Source organism: Glycine max, chromosome 10, assembly GCF_000004515.6.
Source record: "Glycine max cultivar Williams 82 chromosome 10, Glycine_max_v4.0, whole genome shotgun sequence".
Classification (NCBI taxonomy): Eukaryota; Viridiplantae; Streptophyta; class Magnoliopsida; order Fabales; family Fabaceae; genus Glycine; species Glycine max.
The window spans coordinates 38,039,881-38,052,209 of record NC_038246.2 but is presented as its reverse complement, the minus strand read 5'-3'; the positions used below and the strand labels follow the sequence as shown (position 1 = coordinate 38,052,209).

At 34.4% G+C, this 12,329-nt stretch overlaps 2 protein-coding genes across 8 annotated transcripts; one reads left to right on the top strand and one right to left on the bottom strand.

Annotated features, from left to right (window-relative positions):
- Positions 1-2,210: 2,210 nt before the first annotated feature.
- LOC100794910 (mucin-2) lies at positions 2,211-5,481 on the top strand. The gene is made up of 4 exons (XM_003535265.5): positions 2,211-2,520; positions 2,836-4,227; positions 4,676-4,865; positions 4,962-5,481. Exons 1-4 carry the CDS (start codon positions 2,457-2,459, stop codon positions 5,149-5,151), a joined length of 1,836 nt encoding a protein of 611 aa, XP_003535313.1. The 5' UTR covers positions 2,211-2,456; the 3' UTR covers positions 5,152-5,481.
- A 1,718-nt stretch (positions 5,482-7,199) lies between these two features.
- Positions 7,200-12,035, bottom strand: LOC100777398 (putative nuclear envelope-associated protein). Of its 7 annotated transcripts, none has more exons than XM_041005723.1 (6): positions 11,858-12,020; positions 10,978-11,245; positions 10,650-10,757; positions 8,339-8,800; positions 8,150-8,251; positions 7,200-7,635 (listed from the first exon to the last, which is right to left on the bottom strand). In XM_041005723.1, exons 2-6 carry the CDS (start codon positions 11,170-11,172, stop codon positions 7,462-7,464), a joined length of 1,041 nt encoding a protein of 346 aa, XP_040861657.1. In that variant the 5' UTR covers positions 11,173-11,245; positions 11,858-12,020; the 3' UTR covers positions 7,200-7,461. The 7 variants fall into 7 exon arrangements, with proteins under 7 accessions (XP_040861657.1, XP_006589105.1, XP_025979889.1 ...); XM_006589042.4 differs by having other exon boundaries at positions 10,978-11,265; positions 11,858-12,019; XM_026124104.2 differs by having other exon boundaries at positions 8,150-8,800; positions 11,858-12,035.
- Between the last annotated feature and the right edge of the window lie 294 nt (positions 12,036-12,329).

Here is a 12,329-nt window from a genome sequence, read left to right as displayed (position 1 = left end):
GAGCAACAAAGGTTACTTGTATTACAAATTTTTAAGAGAAATTTTATTCTTGTTCATGTTTTTTTTTCTTTTTATAATATCTTCTGCAAGTAGGACATTGATAAGAAGAGAAGAAAGAGAAGTATCTCATAAAATATTTAATGTCATAAAAAAATGGATTGCAAAAAATTACTATAAAAAAATATATTATATTTTTATTCAGCTCCAAAAAAATTATCTTATTTTACTCATTCTCTTAGATAATATCAAAGAATTTGCAATACAGAGTCAATTTTTTCATTTTTATCTCCTTAAAACATTTACGACAATGAACAATATTCACAAAAATAGTTACCTATTACAGTAATTATTTTGATAAGTGTAGGCCATTATAAGTACCATTGGAATTTGGAAATCCTTTTGCATGTGTGTAGCATTAAAATTAGTAACCTCCTCTCTCCCACGACTCATACTAGGAAAGGAAAAAATCTCATTAGGTACATATATGTTAATTTCAGTGTGGTGACGTTTGTATACTTACAAGTTACAACTGATCCCGAAACTCCCTTGATTCCGTAATCATGTAAATAGCAGACAACACTTTTTATTGCATTATTTACAAAAACAGAAAGCACTACTCTTTGTTTCTTCACCTTTCTTTCACCCCGGAGGCAGCTTCTCACTTCTCAACCGTCTTAATTCATGAACCACAAAAAAGCTCTCCCACGCCCACCTAAGATTTCTTAATTATTTTACAAAGCAAACAACGAAATCATCTAACAATCATCAAAACCAATTTAAATTATTCAAATATAACAATTAAGGGTTCAATTGAAAATGCATACGAATAACATATTAGTCCAAGTGAAATTAGACTTCATTCTTTTAAGTAAGTTCTCAATTCAAATTTTATGAATAAATGAAATCTAACTCAAAGAAAAAATTTCACAAAATAAATGAATATTTCATGCATTCCCCAAATAAATATTCCATACATTCTCAGTAATATGTTAAAATAAAAATAGAACATGCATTCCCCAAATAGTGTTCAAAGCTCAGCAAACATTTGTATTCTTCCATTTTATATTTTTTTTGGTTTAGAGATTTAGAAGGGACGCTTTTTGCGTATACAATGCATCAGCCTTATCAACGGAGACTGTGCAACCACTCTCTAATCTGCTTTGCTTTTGGCTGGAGACCTAGTCAGACAATGCTTTTGATTAATTTTGAAACTTGAAAGGAGAGAAGGCAGATTAAGATTAAGCCTATGCCACATGGGTTGTCCCACCCATGTTGTCTAAATATATTGTAAAAATTCAACAAGGGTTGTACGTTGCATATGGCTAGTACAGAGCATAAACTTTTTTTGGTCCTACTCAGCTGCCGAATAAATTCTTCAGAATTTCATCTTGTACTATTAATCTATATCCGAATTGGTTTTTGCTATCCGACAAAGACTAATTTTGGTAAAAATATTATCCACCAACTTTAATAGGCACACTAAAGCTCACAGTAATCCAACATTACCGCTTATCTCATCCGAATTAAAGCAACACCATTTTCTTTTGCTACCCCTTTTGTCCCTTTTTTTCTTGTTACCCTCAACATTTCACTTTCTTAATTTATAAAAGTTTTCCAAAATTAATTTCTCAATAAAAAAAAGATGTTAATTTTGTTTCGTTACAAAGTTGAATACTCTTTCATTTCATGCATGGTTTTCTTGCCTAATTTTCCAAAGCAGAATATAATAATCACTGCTCCGTACACGTGGTTTATGTGCAATGGCCAGTGATGGAATCCAAAAGCACAAGCCCTTAGCCCAGGAATACCATACCAATACAAAAATCAATCACATGTGCATAGTCTAAACTAAAGGACGTGATGTCCCAGTATTGGTCATGCACATTCATGTAAGGGCTCTGGTAAAGAAAGATAGAGAAGCAATAAAAAGCATGGGATATTTTTTTTTATAACCATATTATTATATAAAATATTTATATATTAATGTTATCTATAATTAATCTTTGTTGAAAAATCTGATTGATTATTTTTAATAAAAAATTTTCCTCTTAATATTTTATACATACAACACTCAAATTTAAAATTTTTTTTAAGAGGATCGAATTCAATATTATTCACACTAATTGCTAAAAGCATGCTGATATGATGTCTTTTCCACTGTGATATCATACAAAAACAATTCCAACTCAATCCTTCGTGACAAAGTAACATCGTCCAATCTAATATGATATCTTTTCTTTCTTTCTTTTTTATCATAACAATAACTTGGGCGTCCTTCTTTTTTGACACCTTTTTTCTCCCCTTACACATCACCTTTATCTTCAACCACCCCCCGCCTCTGTGGGCTTTTATTCATGTTCTATGCCATTGACATGTCTTTAAAGCACATGCTGCTCCATGAATCACACTGAAACTCCAACTGTCATTCTTCTACTTTGCATTTACACTCTCGGATAATGGCCAAGGAAGCTTCTCTGTGCCTCTTGTTTCTCTTCTCCTTTCTCAGTACCTCCTGTTCTGGTGAGTAGTAGCCGACACTGATATATAATATCTCAGCACAGTAATTAATCTTGTTTATTCTGGTGAATAGCCATAATTGCAAAAACTAACAGTTTCTTCTTTGTTTGCTTATTGGTTTCTGAAACTACAACACTTGCTGAGTTTGGCAGTGATTGAATTCATTCAATTATGTTGATTTTTTTGTCTTTTAGTTTTTTGGACTACCCTACTTTGTTCTTGTAGAAAAATCAGTGGATGGCAGCACAAAAATTGAAGTGTAAAACAAATTTTGGACTTGCTCATAATATTGTGCTTCTCTTGTTTCACTCTTTGCAGGATCTCTGGTGGGTTTTTCCTACCGTGAGAGAGGAGACACTTCAACATCTGCTAGAACCATATCATTCCTCCAGCAAAGCAACGTTTCGCCAACTCAGATTCGAATTTTTGTCACAGATCATAGGATTTTGAGCACTCTCAGCAACTCCAAAGTGCTAACTGATGTCTACTTGAACAAAAGTCAAGTTGAAAATTTCATTATTTCAAAACCCTCTGAACTAAAAGCTCATCTACTTAACATTCTCTCACATTCAAACATCAAGAGCATCATTGCTAGCTGTGGCAGTGAGTGCTTAGCACAAAATGAAATGCCTTTGTTCTTACATGCTTTGAAATCAATTGGTTCAGTTCTCAGAGAGCTTCACTTAGGAAGGGAGGTAAAAATCTCAGTAGCATATCCACTTTCATTCTTAGAAAAGTTGAATGCATCGCATGAAAACAGTATTCGTAGGATTCTTTCATTTATAAAGGAAACGAAATCCTTTGTCATGGTAGAAGACAGCATTGGTGGAGAATTAAGCATGGGGGATCACTTTGTTCATGCTATCATCAAACGAGCCACTCTTGCTGCTTCCATTCTTCCTTGCAAGGATGTTCCCATTGTTCTGACAATAAAAAGCACAGTTATCCTCCCTTCAATGGAATTAGCTCAATTCAGTGAGAAGATATCCAAATATCTAGAATCCGAAACTCATATTAGAAAAAGAATAGCTGCATTATATATAGAGGTGCATTCAGCAAAAGATTTTGCTAGCAAAAAACTCAAAAGGAGAAGTCTAGATGATACAACCAACCCAACAAACACAGTTTTCCCCACAAATCCAGCATCATCCACACCAATCATTACACCACCAGATACACCAACAATCATAACAGTTCCTGCCACAAATCCTGTCACAATTTCCCCTTCCAATCCTGCTGCAATGCCTGTGACAGTTCCTTCTACCACACCAGTGCCTAATCCTATAACCCCCACAAATCCAGCCAATTCACCAGTACCTGTGAGCAATCCAGCTACGACTCCTATAGCGACACCACCGCCAGTAACCAACCCTGTGACATCTTATCCACCTCCATCAGGAAATGTTCCTCCCGTCGTAAACCCGCAACCACAACCACCTCCTGCAAACACTAATGCTCCTGCCATTCAGGGGCAGAGTTGGTGTGTTGCAAAGCAGGGAGCTCCTGAAGCTTCTCTTCAATCAGCACTTGACTATGCTTGTGGAATGGGTGGTGCTGATTGTTCTCAAATCCAGCAGGGTGGGAATTGCTACAGTCCAGTTACTTTGCAGAACCATGCTTCTGTTGCCTTCAACAGCTACTACCAGAAGAATCCAGCTCCAACAAGCTGTGACTTTGGAGGGACTGCTACTTTAGTTAACACAAATCCAAGTAAGATCTTAATAGTTCTAACAAACTTTGAAAGAGCTTACTTACAATTTACTTAAACATATCTTATGACATAATTATGCACTTGAGCTAGGATAGTTGCTCTCTAGGAAAACTTATGAAAATTCATACGAAAATAGTTTAACTAAATTTTACTTCAATTGTAGAAACAAGTTATATATAAATGCTTGCATAATAAGCACTTATTCAGTAAGTTTTTAATTATGTTTTTTATTTAAATTAGAGCATGTTTGGGAATCCATTACAAAATTACGTTTGAGTGAAAAGTAATTTTGCCAGAGGATCAGATTTCTTGCTTTTGCATTCATTGTGTTTTTTTTTTTTTTTATCAATTGAATTTGCATTGGAATGTGTGCCACAACATTTCAAACTGCAAGCCAAACATGCACCTAGTGGTTATTTTTAACTGGTTGTTCTGAATTGTGAATAGGCACGGGTTCATGCATTTTCCCATCATCTTCATCGTCATCATCAACAACAACAATGCCAAAGTCATCACCCCCGACACCACCTACACAATCAAGTCCAATAGCACTACCACCACCAAGTCCATTAACACCTGAACCATCAATTCCAACAGCACCACCAACATCTTCATCTTCAGGAACAGGCCCTTTCGGGTAAGTGAGACACAGCAGTTTTTCATTGTCACAATAATTCTAGTGCACCAATAAGCATATTAATCAAGACCCTATATAACGCTACCTTTTTTGCAGGTATGGTGCCCCACCTTCAGAGTTAAATTCAAGCAATCCAGCGTCAGGTATAATGCCAGGTTTTGCTTCTGATAGCCCTCCTGTTGTAAATACCACTTCGGTGTCGCGTTCTGTGGGTTTGAGACCTTTTGTTGGCTTCACTATTCTGATGGTATCATTTGGCACTACGAGACTCAGTATGCACCCATAGAGTACTTCAAAACCAAGATTTCCATGAAGAACATATAGTATGAGATGCTCAGTAGTACCTCTAGCTATACGTTGGAGTTGTAATGTTATGTAGCATTACATTAGATGCAGTGCGTAGGTCTGTAGGTGCAGAAAGTTATTAGGGTAAGAAAGGAACAAAAGTAAGGTACGTAAGTGATTATGAGCTGCCAAAATGATCATAGATGTGCTAAAATTCAGTTGAGGTGAAGGTGAGGGAAATAATTGCTGCTTTATGGTATGTAGGTTGTACAACAGACTAAGATTAATATTGGTCATGTACATAATTTTTGAAAGCTAGTAGTTCTTTTCATTGTATGGAGTTTGTAGTTCATGTAAATTGGTCATAGTTGTTCTGGAAATTGATCTTCTTAAATGGGGGATTGTTATTCATCAAAATAGTCCCATTCGCCCATTTCAAATTTTATGAAGAGTGTGATATATGAGACACTACAAAGGTTTAGATAGATGGGTTATCTAATTATGACGCATTTTGTGGGTGCTCACACTAAAAAGATAATCAAGTTGCTGATATTTTGACTGAGTGTGGATTATCCCTTCAAGACCAATCAAGATTTTCAATGTTTGTTTATTATTTTATCTCTAATGCAATGATGCCTTAATGGTAAAGAAGGCTTGTGACTCTTTTTGACAATGAGGAGAGGAACTACGTAAATAGGTTCATTATTCCAACATCAAATGGTAAGGGTTAAAATATATTTTTGTTATCTTTAATAAATATCTTAATTTTATATTTGTTTTCTAATAAAAAAAATTATGTTTGATCTTTAATATTTGAAAAAATTTGTTTAGATCTCTGCCATCACATAATCAATTAATTGATATAGTAGAGACTTAAAACAAAACTTTTCAAATATTATTAAGAATCTAACGCACACAAAAATTATTAGAGAACAAACATAAAATTAAAGTATTTATTAGGGATCACAAATATATTTTAGCCAATATAAAGAAAAAAAATAGATATTGTATGTGATATTTTAAATAATTATTTCTATCTCTTATTTTTTTTTTATATTTGTTTACTCCTATCTCAAAACTATACTCCAAAAATTAGAAAGAACTTTTGGTTTTACTTTTTTTTTTCTCCCATAGTTATTTTTCTTTTAAGACAGTTATTTGAAGCTAAATGAGGAGAGATGTTAATATAAACATTTATTCTAATAAGAATTCAAAGTTTGGTTTATTTCTTTCACTAAACTCAACATCTGATACTACTATTAGTAGTAGCAATAGTAAAAGATGATATGCTCAATATTAATCAATAACAAAATCAATAAATAACCCATATTGATAACATGATAATAAATTCAAAAATTGAGCCAAACTAATTTGGCTACCTAATGATGTGTTTGGTTCCATACTTTGAAGGTAATTTTCAAAAACTAATGGTTGTAACTTTCACATTCCAATGCAATTATTCCATTCTCAATAAGTTAGAACCTAATGGTTATATATGTCAAGAAAAATGTTAGAAATACACTCTAACATGCTATGTTGAACATTCTCTCTTAATGATTAAAATTTATTAAAAATAATAAAGTCTCACATGATATTTAAGTAATCTTCTTCTAATTTTATAATTTTAGCAATTAAACAAACTGTGTTTGAACATGCACATTAGAAAATATTCCTGTATGTCAAAGACACGGAGAACATGTTATTATCATGAATTGCATTGGATGCCGACTCTAACGTTAGAGGTCAATCAGTCGACAAAGAAAATAATGAGAAAACTATAACGGCAATCAGGCAAATCCTCCAAACGCATTGACTTTAATCCGACGCATGTGAGCCACTTTTATAATATCCAAACCAGAGTAGACATAAGACATTTGCCAGCAGGGCAACACCTAAGCCACATTATTAAGTGGCTGTTTTTTCCATGATTTTCAATAGAAAAAAGATTGTGAACGAGGTCCACAACGATTATACCCCAGCATCAGCGTGGTGGAAACTGTATGGTCATGTTAAAGAGCTATCATATCACTTTTTGCGGAGAAATGCATGAAAACCAAACATCAACTGGCCCAACAAAGAGTAATGATGTGGCCATAAATGTATAAATGCAACTACGCAATGTAATTTTATAGATCACCGCAAAAATGCCTTCTGATCCTGGTGCTACGCGTACATTTTGCACAAGCTAAAGCTAGTAGATTATCTATAAAAACTGCCGCGCAAAATGGCTTCTACAACTTGTCTAGACTCCTAGAATTTGAAGGTATATATGGGTCTATATACAAGAATTGTTTTGGATATAGGAATGGTTTCACCGCCTTGAAAATACCACCAAGATCAACATGGACATCGAGACCACCATTTTGAATCCAGAAGTGTCCCAGAAATTCTGGTTTAGCTTATCTGCGGCTGCAACTTCTCTTTGTTGCTTTGCAGCTAATTGATCTCTCAGTTCTTTGATAGCTTTGTCCCGTCGTTCACCCATCTGTTCACAAACCCATACAATGAAACATGTCATTTGATTAGGACATAAGTAATTAGTAAAAGGATATAAACTTCACTAAGTTGCCTAATAAGGAGGGTTAGATCATGAAAGTAAATGATAAAATGGCGCATTATGACAGAAAATCTAGGCATCTGCGAAAGGTCGTGAATAATGGTCCGGTAGCAGATAAAAAAATCAAATCAAATCTCCTTTGATATCATGTTTCACACTTTCATAGTTCAATGCAAGTTGTAGCCAAATTAATCAAAACAATTGATCGAATAATTCAAACCAAAATTCAAAAGGTGGTAAAAGAGCCCAATTCATTGTATAAAACAAGATCATTACGTATCTTTTGAACCAGAAGCACATGTCTGGGAATTGCTTTTTGTAGGAAAATAATCTCCTTTTCTTTAAAAAAAAAATTTTTCTCAGGAAATAAATAAATAAAAATAAGCAATTATTTGTTCAACAAGTTGAGCCAAAACACACATAGCACAATAGCTAAATTTACCCTTTGCAGTTTTCGTGTCTGAGAACGAGCTTCCTGCAGACAGAATTCTAACTTCAACACTTTCTTCTTCAGCTCTTGATCAGCACGCCGCTGTTTCTCCAACTGTGATTTAAAACAAATACATGAGCCAACCACCAAAAAAAGACAAGCATGAATGAGCATCACACAGGCAAACCAAGATAGCTTTACCTGTGACTCTAATTCCTTAGTCTTGAGCTTCCAGTGAGCAGACATGATCTTAATTTCATCCTTAAGTTTTGCTATTTCATCATCCTTAACACCTAGAATCTTATTCATCTTCTCAAAATTTTTAGGAGAAACCTCATCCAATATTTTCCGCAGTTCACAATTCTTGTTCTCTCCGGCTTTTGCAAGAGCCTCCATAATATCGTGCTCAATCCTCAAAACTTCATCTTTCAATTGTTTCTGTGAAGATTCCCTTGCCTGAAGATCCTTCTGTAAATTGTCTAGTTGCTCCCCTAGCCTCAGGACACGATCCTCATGCTCTCTTAGTGAACCATTTTTCTCATTTAATTCTTTTACAAGTTCTAAACATTGGAGCTGAGCTGATTGAGCTGATGCAGCACTTGCATCAGCAGTTGCTCTTGTTGTTACAAGCTGTGTTCTAAGATCATCCAACTCCTTCAGATACTGTATCAAGATTAAAATATATGTTGTGAGTAAATGATACTCAGGCTACTACTTGGGATTGTTTCACTTTTGAATTTATGTTGCAACTTGCGAGAGATAAACAGTCACTCAGAATCTAATGGATTTTAGTGTATATTTTACAAAGCAGCATAATACAAGCTAGCAAAATAATTAGAAACATGATACATCAAGATATATAACTAATAATATCTAAGGGGGTATGATACCAATAAAAAAATTGAGCTTACAATGCTTAAGTCACTTAATACTTAGCACTTTCATGGTCTGTAATTTTTATTTCTTTTTTTGCGTGTGTACAATGCTCTGTAATTCATTAGAGAATACCCAAGGCCCGAGCACAATCAATGTGTAGTGCTTCAGCTTATCTACGAATGATTTGTCAAATTTTCCTTTCCTTGTGAGTAATGATACCGCTTTGCAAACTATTCAAATCTAAGAAATCTTCACTTCGGTTGTTGTATACTCGTACACTCTTTTATTTCAATAATAATTTGTATTATTTGTGTTTGAATTATATAAGATGAAATGCTTATCTAGCACAGGAATTCATGATACACCAGCATTTATGCCAAATGATCACGATAAATTTGTTTCCATTACTAGTTAGAGAAGTAATTATGCCTAATGCTCGCTCAGTCACGACACAAACATCGTAGCCTCTTGGCTTTATTTACATGATTTTCATTCCATATTCCAGTATCCTAGCTTTCTTTAGGCAGAGTATTGTAATCACAATATGTAGCTAGGTGCATTCATTTCTCTTTCTAATATATCGCCAATGGGAGGAAAAAATTATCCACCTATTAAATAAAAGTCTGTTTGTTACTGCCATAGGAAATGTTCTTAGTATAATCATAGATTTACTAATGAAAAGCAGATCTACAGCCTGTGCGCCAAAAAAGCTTCTCGTTGCCCATTTTTTTAGTTCCCCATAAATATCTCTATTAGAAACAATCCCACTTGAGGCACAATTCCACATTAATTAAATGTGGATGCCTCTTGTTACCCAATTTAAGATGCACCATTTCTAACCCATACCTTAGCAATATTTATTGAACCTAACAAAGTGAAAAGGAGACATCCATTGTGAAGGAATTTAAGAAATTGTGACGCTGGCAGCCTCTACGGGAAGTTTGGTGCAGGCACGAATGAGTTCTCATTGTATGGAGACACTGTTCTTCGACTTTACTTAGTTATAGATAGATAGATGTCAAATTACCAACACCTTACAATATTAGGCTGTTCTAGCCCTATTAGAATCACTTGAATACGTTAGTTAATTTCTTTATGCTTTTGCTTACTTAAAATCAACTGATTGACGGTAAAAGACAAAAACTAACATTAAATTATCTATATCAGCGATTTTCCAACATGATGGACTAATCCCTACGTCAAATTTAATTTTAGTTAACAAGCTAACAGTTACTGCAGAAAAATGTGGCATGGAAAAATTGAAGAACAATCCTAGTTAGAAAGGGGTTATAATAGTAATAGATCAGAGCACCCACACCCGGTCACCCTTTATTTCAAAGTTCAGTGGGATCCGCCAAAACGAAAGAAGACAACTAGTAAAAAATATCCTAAAAGATGAGCATCGATGTGTAATATTTGTTTAATGAGAAAAATAGAAAAGCTAGCAAAATCAACACCAATGCAGCCATAAAGGCAAGCAAAAGACACAATTAGCCAATTGTGTAATAGTAATTTAAAGAAAATAAACAAAAGTTAGTAATCCTAATCACACCACTAAAAAAGATCAAGAGATGTCCTGCGAAATAATTTAGTAAATAATAATGAGGAAAGGTAAATCCAAGTGAAAGAGTGAAACCTTCTCAGCAGAGGAGGCTGACGCCTGAAGCTGCTCATTTCTTTCTTCCAAATTCTTCTGCAACCTTCCAATTTGCAATTCCATGTTCTTGGCATTTGTCTCTGCTTCCTGTGAAAGAAAATCCATAAAAAAATTGCTAAACCAAAAAACTCAAATGATTTTTCCCTGACCCCACTAAAAATTAGAAATGATTGACATCAAAGTTGTAATTTTTCTAGCCTGGCCAAAAAGAGAGAGAGAGAAAAAAAACAAACAAAAATGGGTTGTATAGGAACAAAAAGACACACAAAATAAAACAACCCAAAAAAAAAACCAAGAAATCTCGTGCCTGTCTGGTTTGAGTTTCCTTAGCATACGATTGTTCCTGCGAAGCTAGGCGACTACGTAGCTCCTTCAACTCCACCGCTAACGACACCACGTTGCGCCTAAAGCTCTGCTTTTTTTCATTCAAATCCTGCAACAAGGGATCAACTTCTCGAGCAGCTACGGTAGATGTCAACGATGAAGATGGTTTCTCAGACATGGAAACTCCAGATTTTTCAACTCTATTTCGAGCAATGAAACGTGTACTACTCTCTTATGAACCAAATCAGATCCTATGGACCAGGGATAAGCACTTCATGGTCAAGAAAATGAAAGCAATTAAAAACTTCATTCCTCCGTGTGAACACGGTAGTTGAGCATTTAATTTAATTGGAATTAGAATTATATACCCAAGCAAGAAAAAAAATAAATGAATCAGGCAAATAAACAATAAAGTAGTAGCTTAGAAAGTACTGGATCTTCTTTTCACGAAAAGGTTACTAGATTCAAATTCAAAGTAAGGCTCGAAAATTTGATTTTGATTCCAATGAAATTTCGACAAATTTTTTTTTTTTTTTCTGGCAGTGGTTGCATCAGGCAATGCATCCAATCCAATCCCTCCATAATTGAGAAGAGAGAGAGAGAGACAGAAGAAGCAGTGACCCGCCATGAGGGTCTATCTGTCACTGTCGAATAAAAAATAATTTCAATAATAATAAATAGGGTTATGAGAGATGCGTGATCGAAATTAATTCTTGTGTCTGCTACTGCTGCTAACAAAGCTTCACAATAATAATTTGAACCAAACCCCAAATTCATCAAATTAAATAGCAACACTCACCATAAAGAGAGATTTGGCAAACTATAATTTAATGAAGAAAGAAACACAGAGTTAGTAAAGATACCAGTTTCTGCGTTGAATCTCTGGTCTGGTTGTGCAGAAGCTCAATCTGGTTCTGATTTGGGACAAATTAGTAAAGCAGAGAAACAGATTGAGAAGGTGAAATGGTGGAAATGAGTAATGGGAATCAAAGAGTTATGTGGCAACTTCACTGGTTTTATATTTTAATTGATTTTTTTAATTGTTTCTTGTCTCATCTGCGAGTAATAGTTGGCTTGGTTTACGTGACATGTCCGTGTCTTAAACATGAACCAGGTTTGGTTCGGATTCGGAGGTTGTTCTTTTACTCAAATAAATAAACAAAATGAATTTGGGAAAGGTGGCCAACATGTTTTTAAGTTTTTTATTGCTTGTGAATAGTATTTTATTAAGCAAAAGCTAAAATCATTAATTAAAAAGGCAAAAGTCAGGTTATTTGATGAACTTTACAAAACAAAAATATTAAAAATAAGAGCACTAACTAAGGAATTAAGAAA

What these genes read in the sequence shown, in the direction of transcription:
- LOC100794910 (XM_003535265.5), top strand. Translation starts at nt 2,457, where the DNA reads ATGGCCAAGGAAGCTTCTCTGTGCCTCTTGTTTCTCTTCTCCTTTCTC. An exon ending in TTTAGTTAACACAAATCCAA is followed by an intron (nt 4,228 to 4,675) that starts GTAAGATCTTAA and finishes AATTGTGAATAG; the next exon opens with GCACGGGTTCATGCATTTTC. An exon ending in TCAGGAACAGGCCCTTTCGG is followed by an intron (nt 4,866 to 4,961) that starts GTAAGTGAGACA and finishes CCTTTTTTGCAG; the next exon opens with GTATGGTGCCCCACCTTCAG.
- LOC100777398 (XM_041005721.1), bottom strand. Translation starts at nt 11,172, where the DNA reads ATGTCTGAGAAACCATCTTCATCGTTGACATCTACCGTAGCTGCTCGA. An exon ending in AGGAAACTCAAACCAGACAG is followed by an intron (nt 10,758 to 10,977) that starts GCACGAGATTTC and finishes TTTCTTTCACAG; the next exon opens with GAAGCAGAGACAAATGCCAA. An exon ending in CAGCCTCCTCTGCTGAGAAG is followed by an intron (nt 8,801 to 10,649) that starts GTTTCACTCTTT and finishes ATCTTGATACAG; the next exon opens with TATCTGAAGGAGTTGGATGA.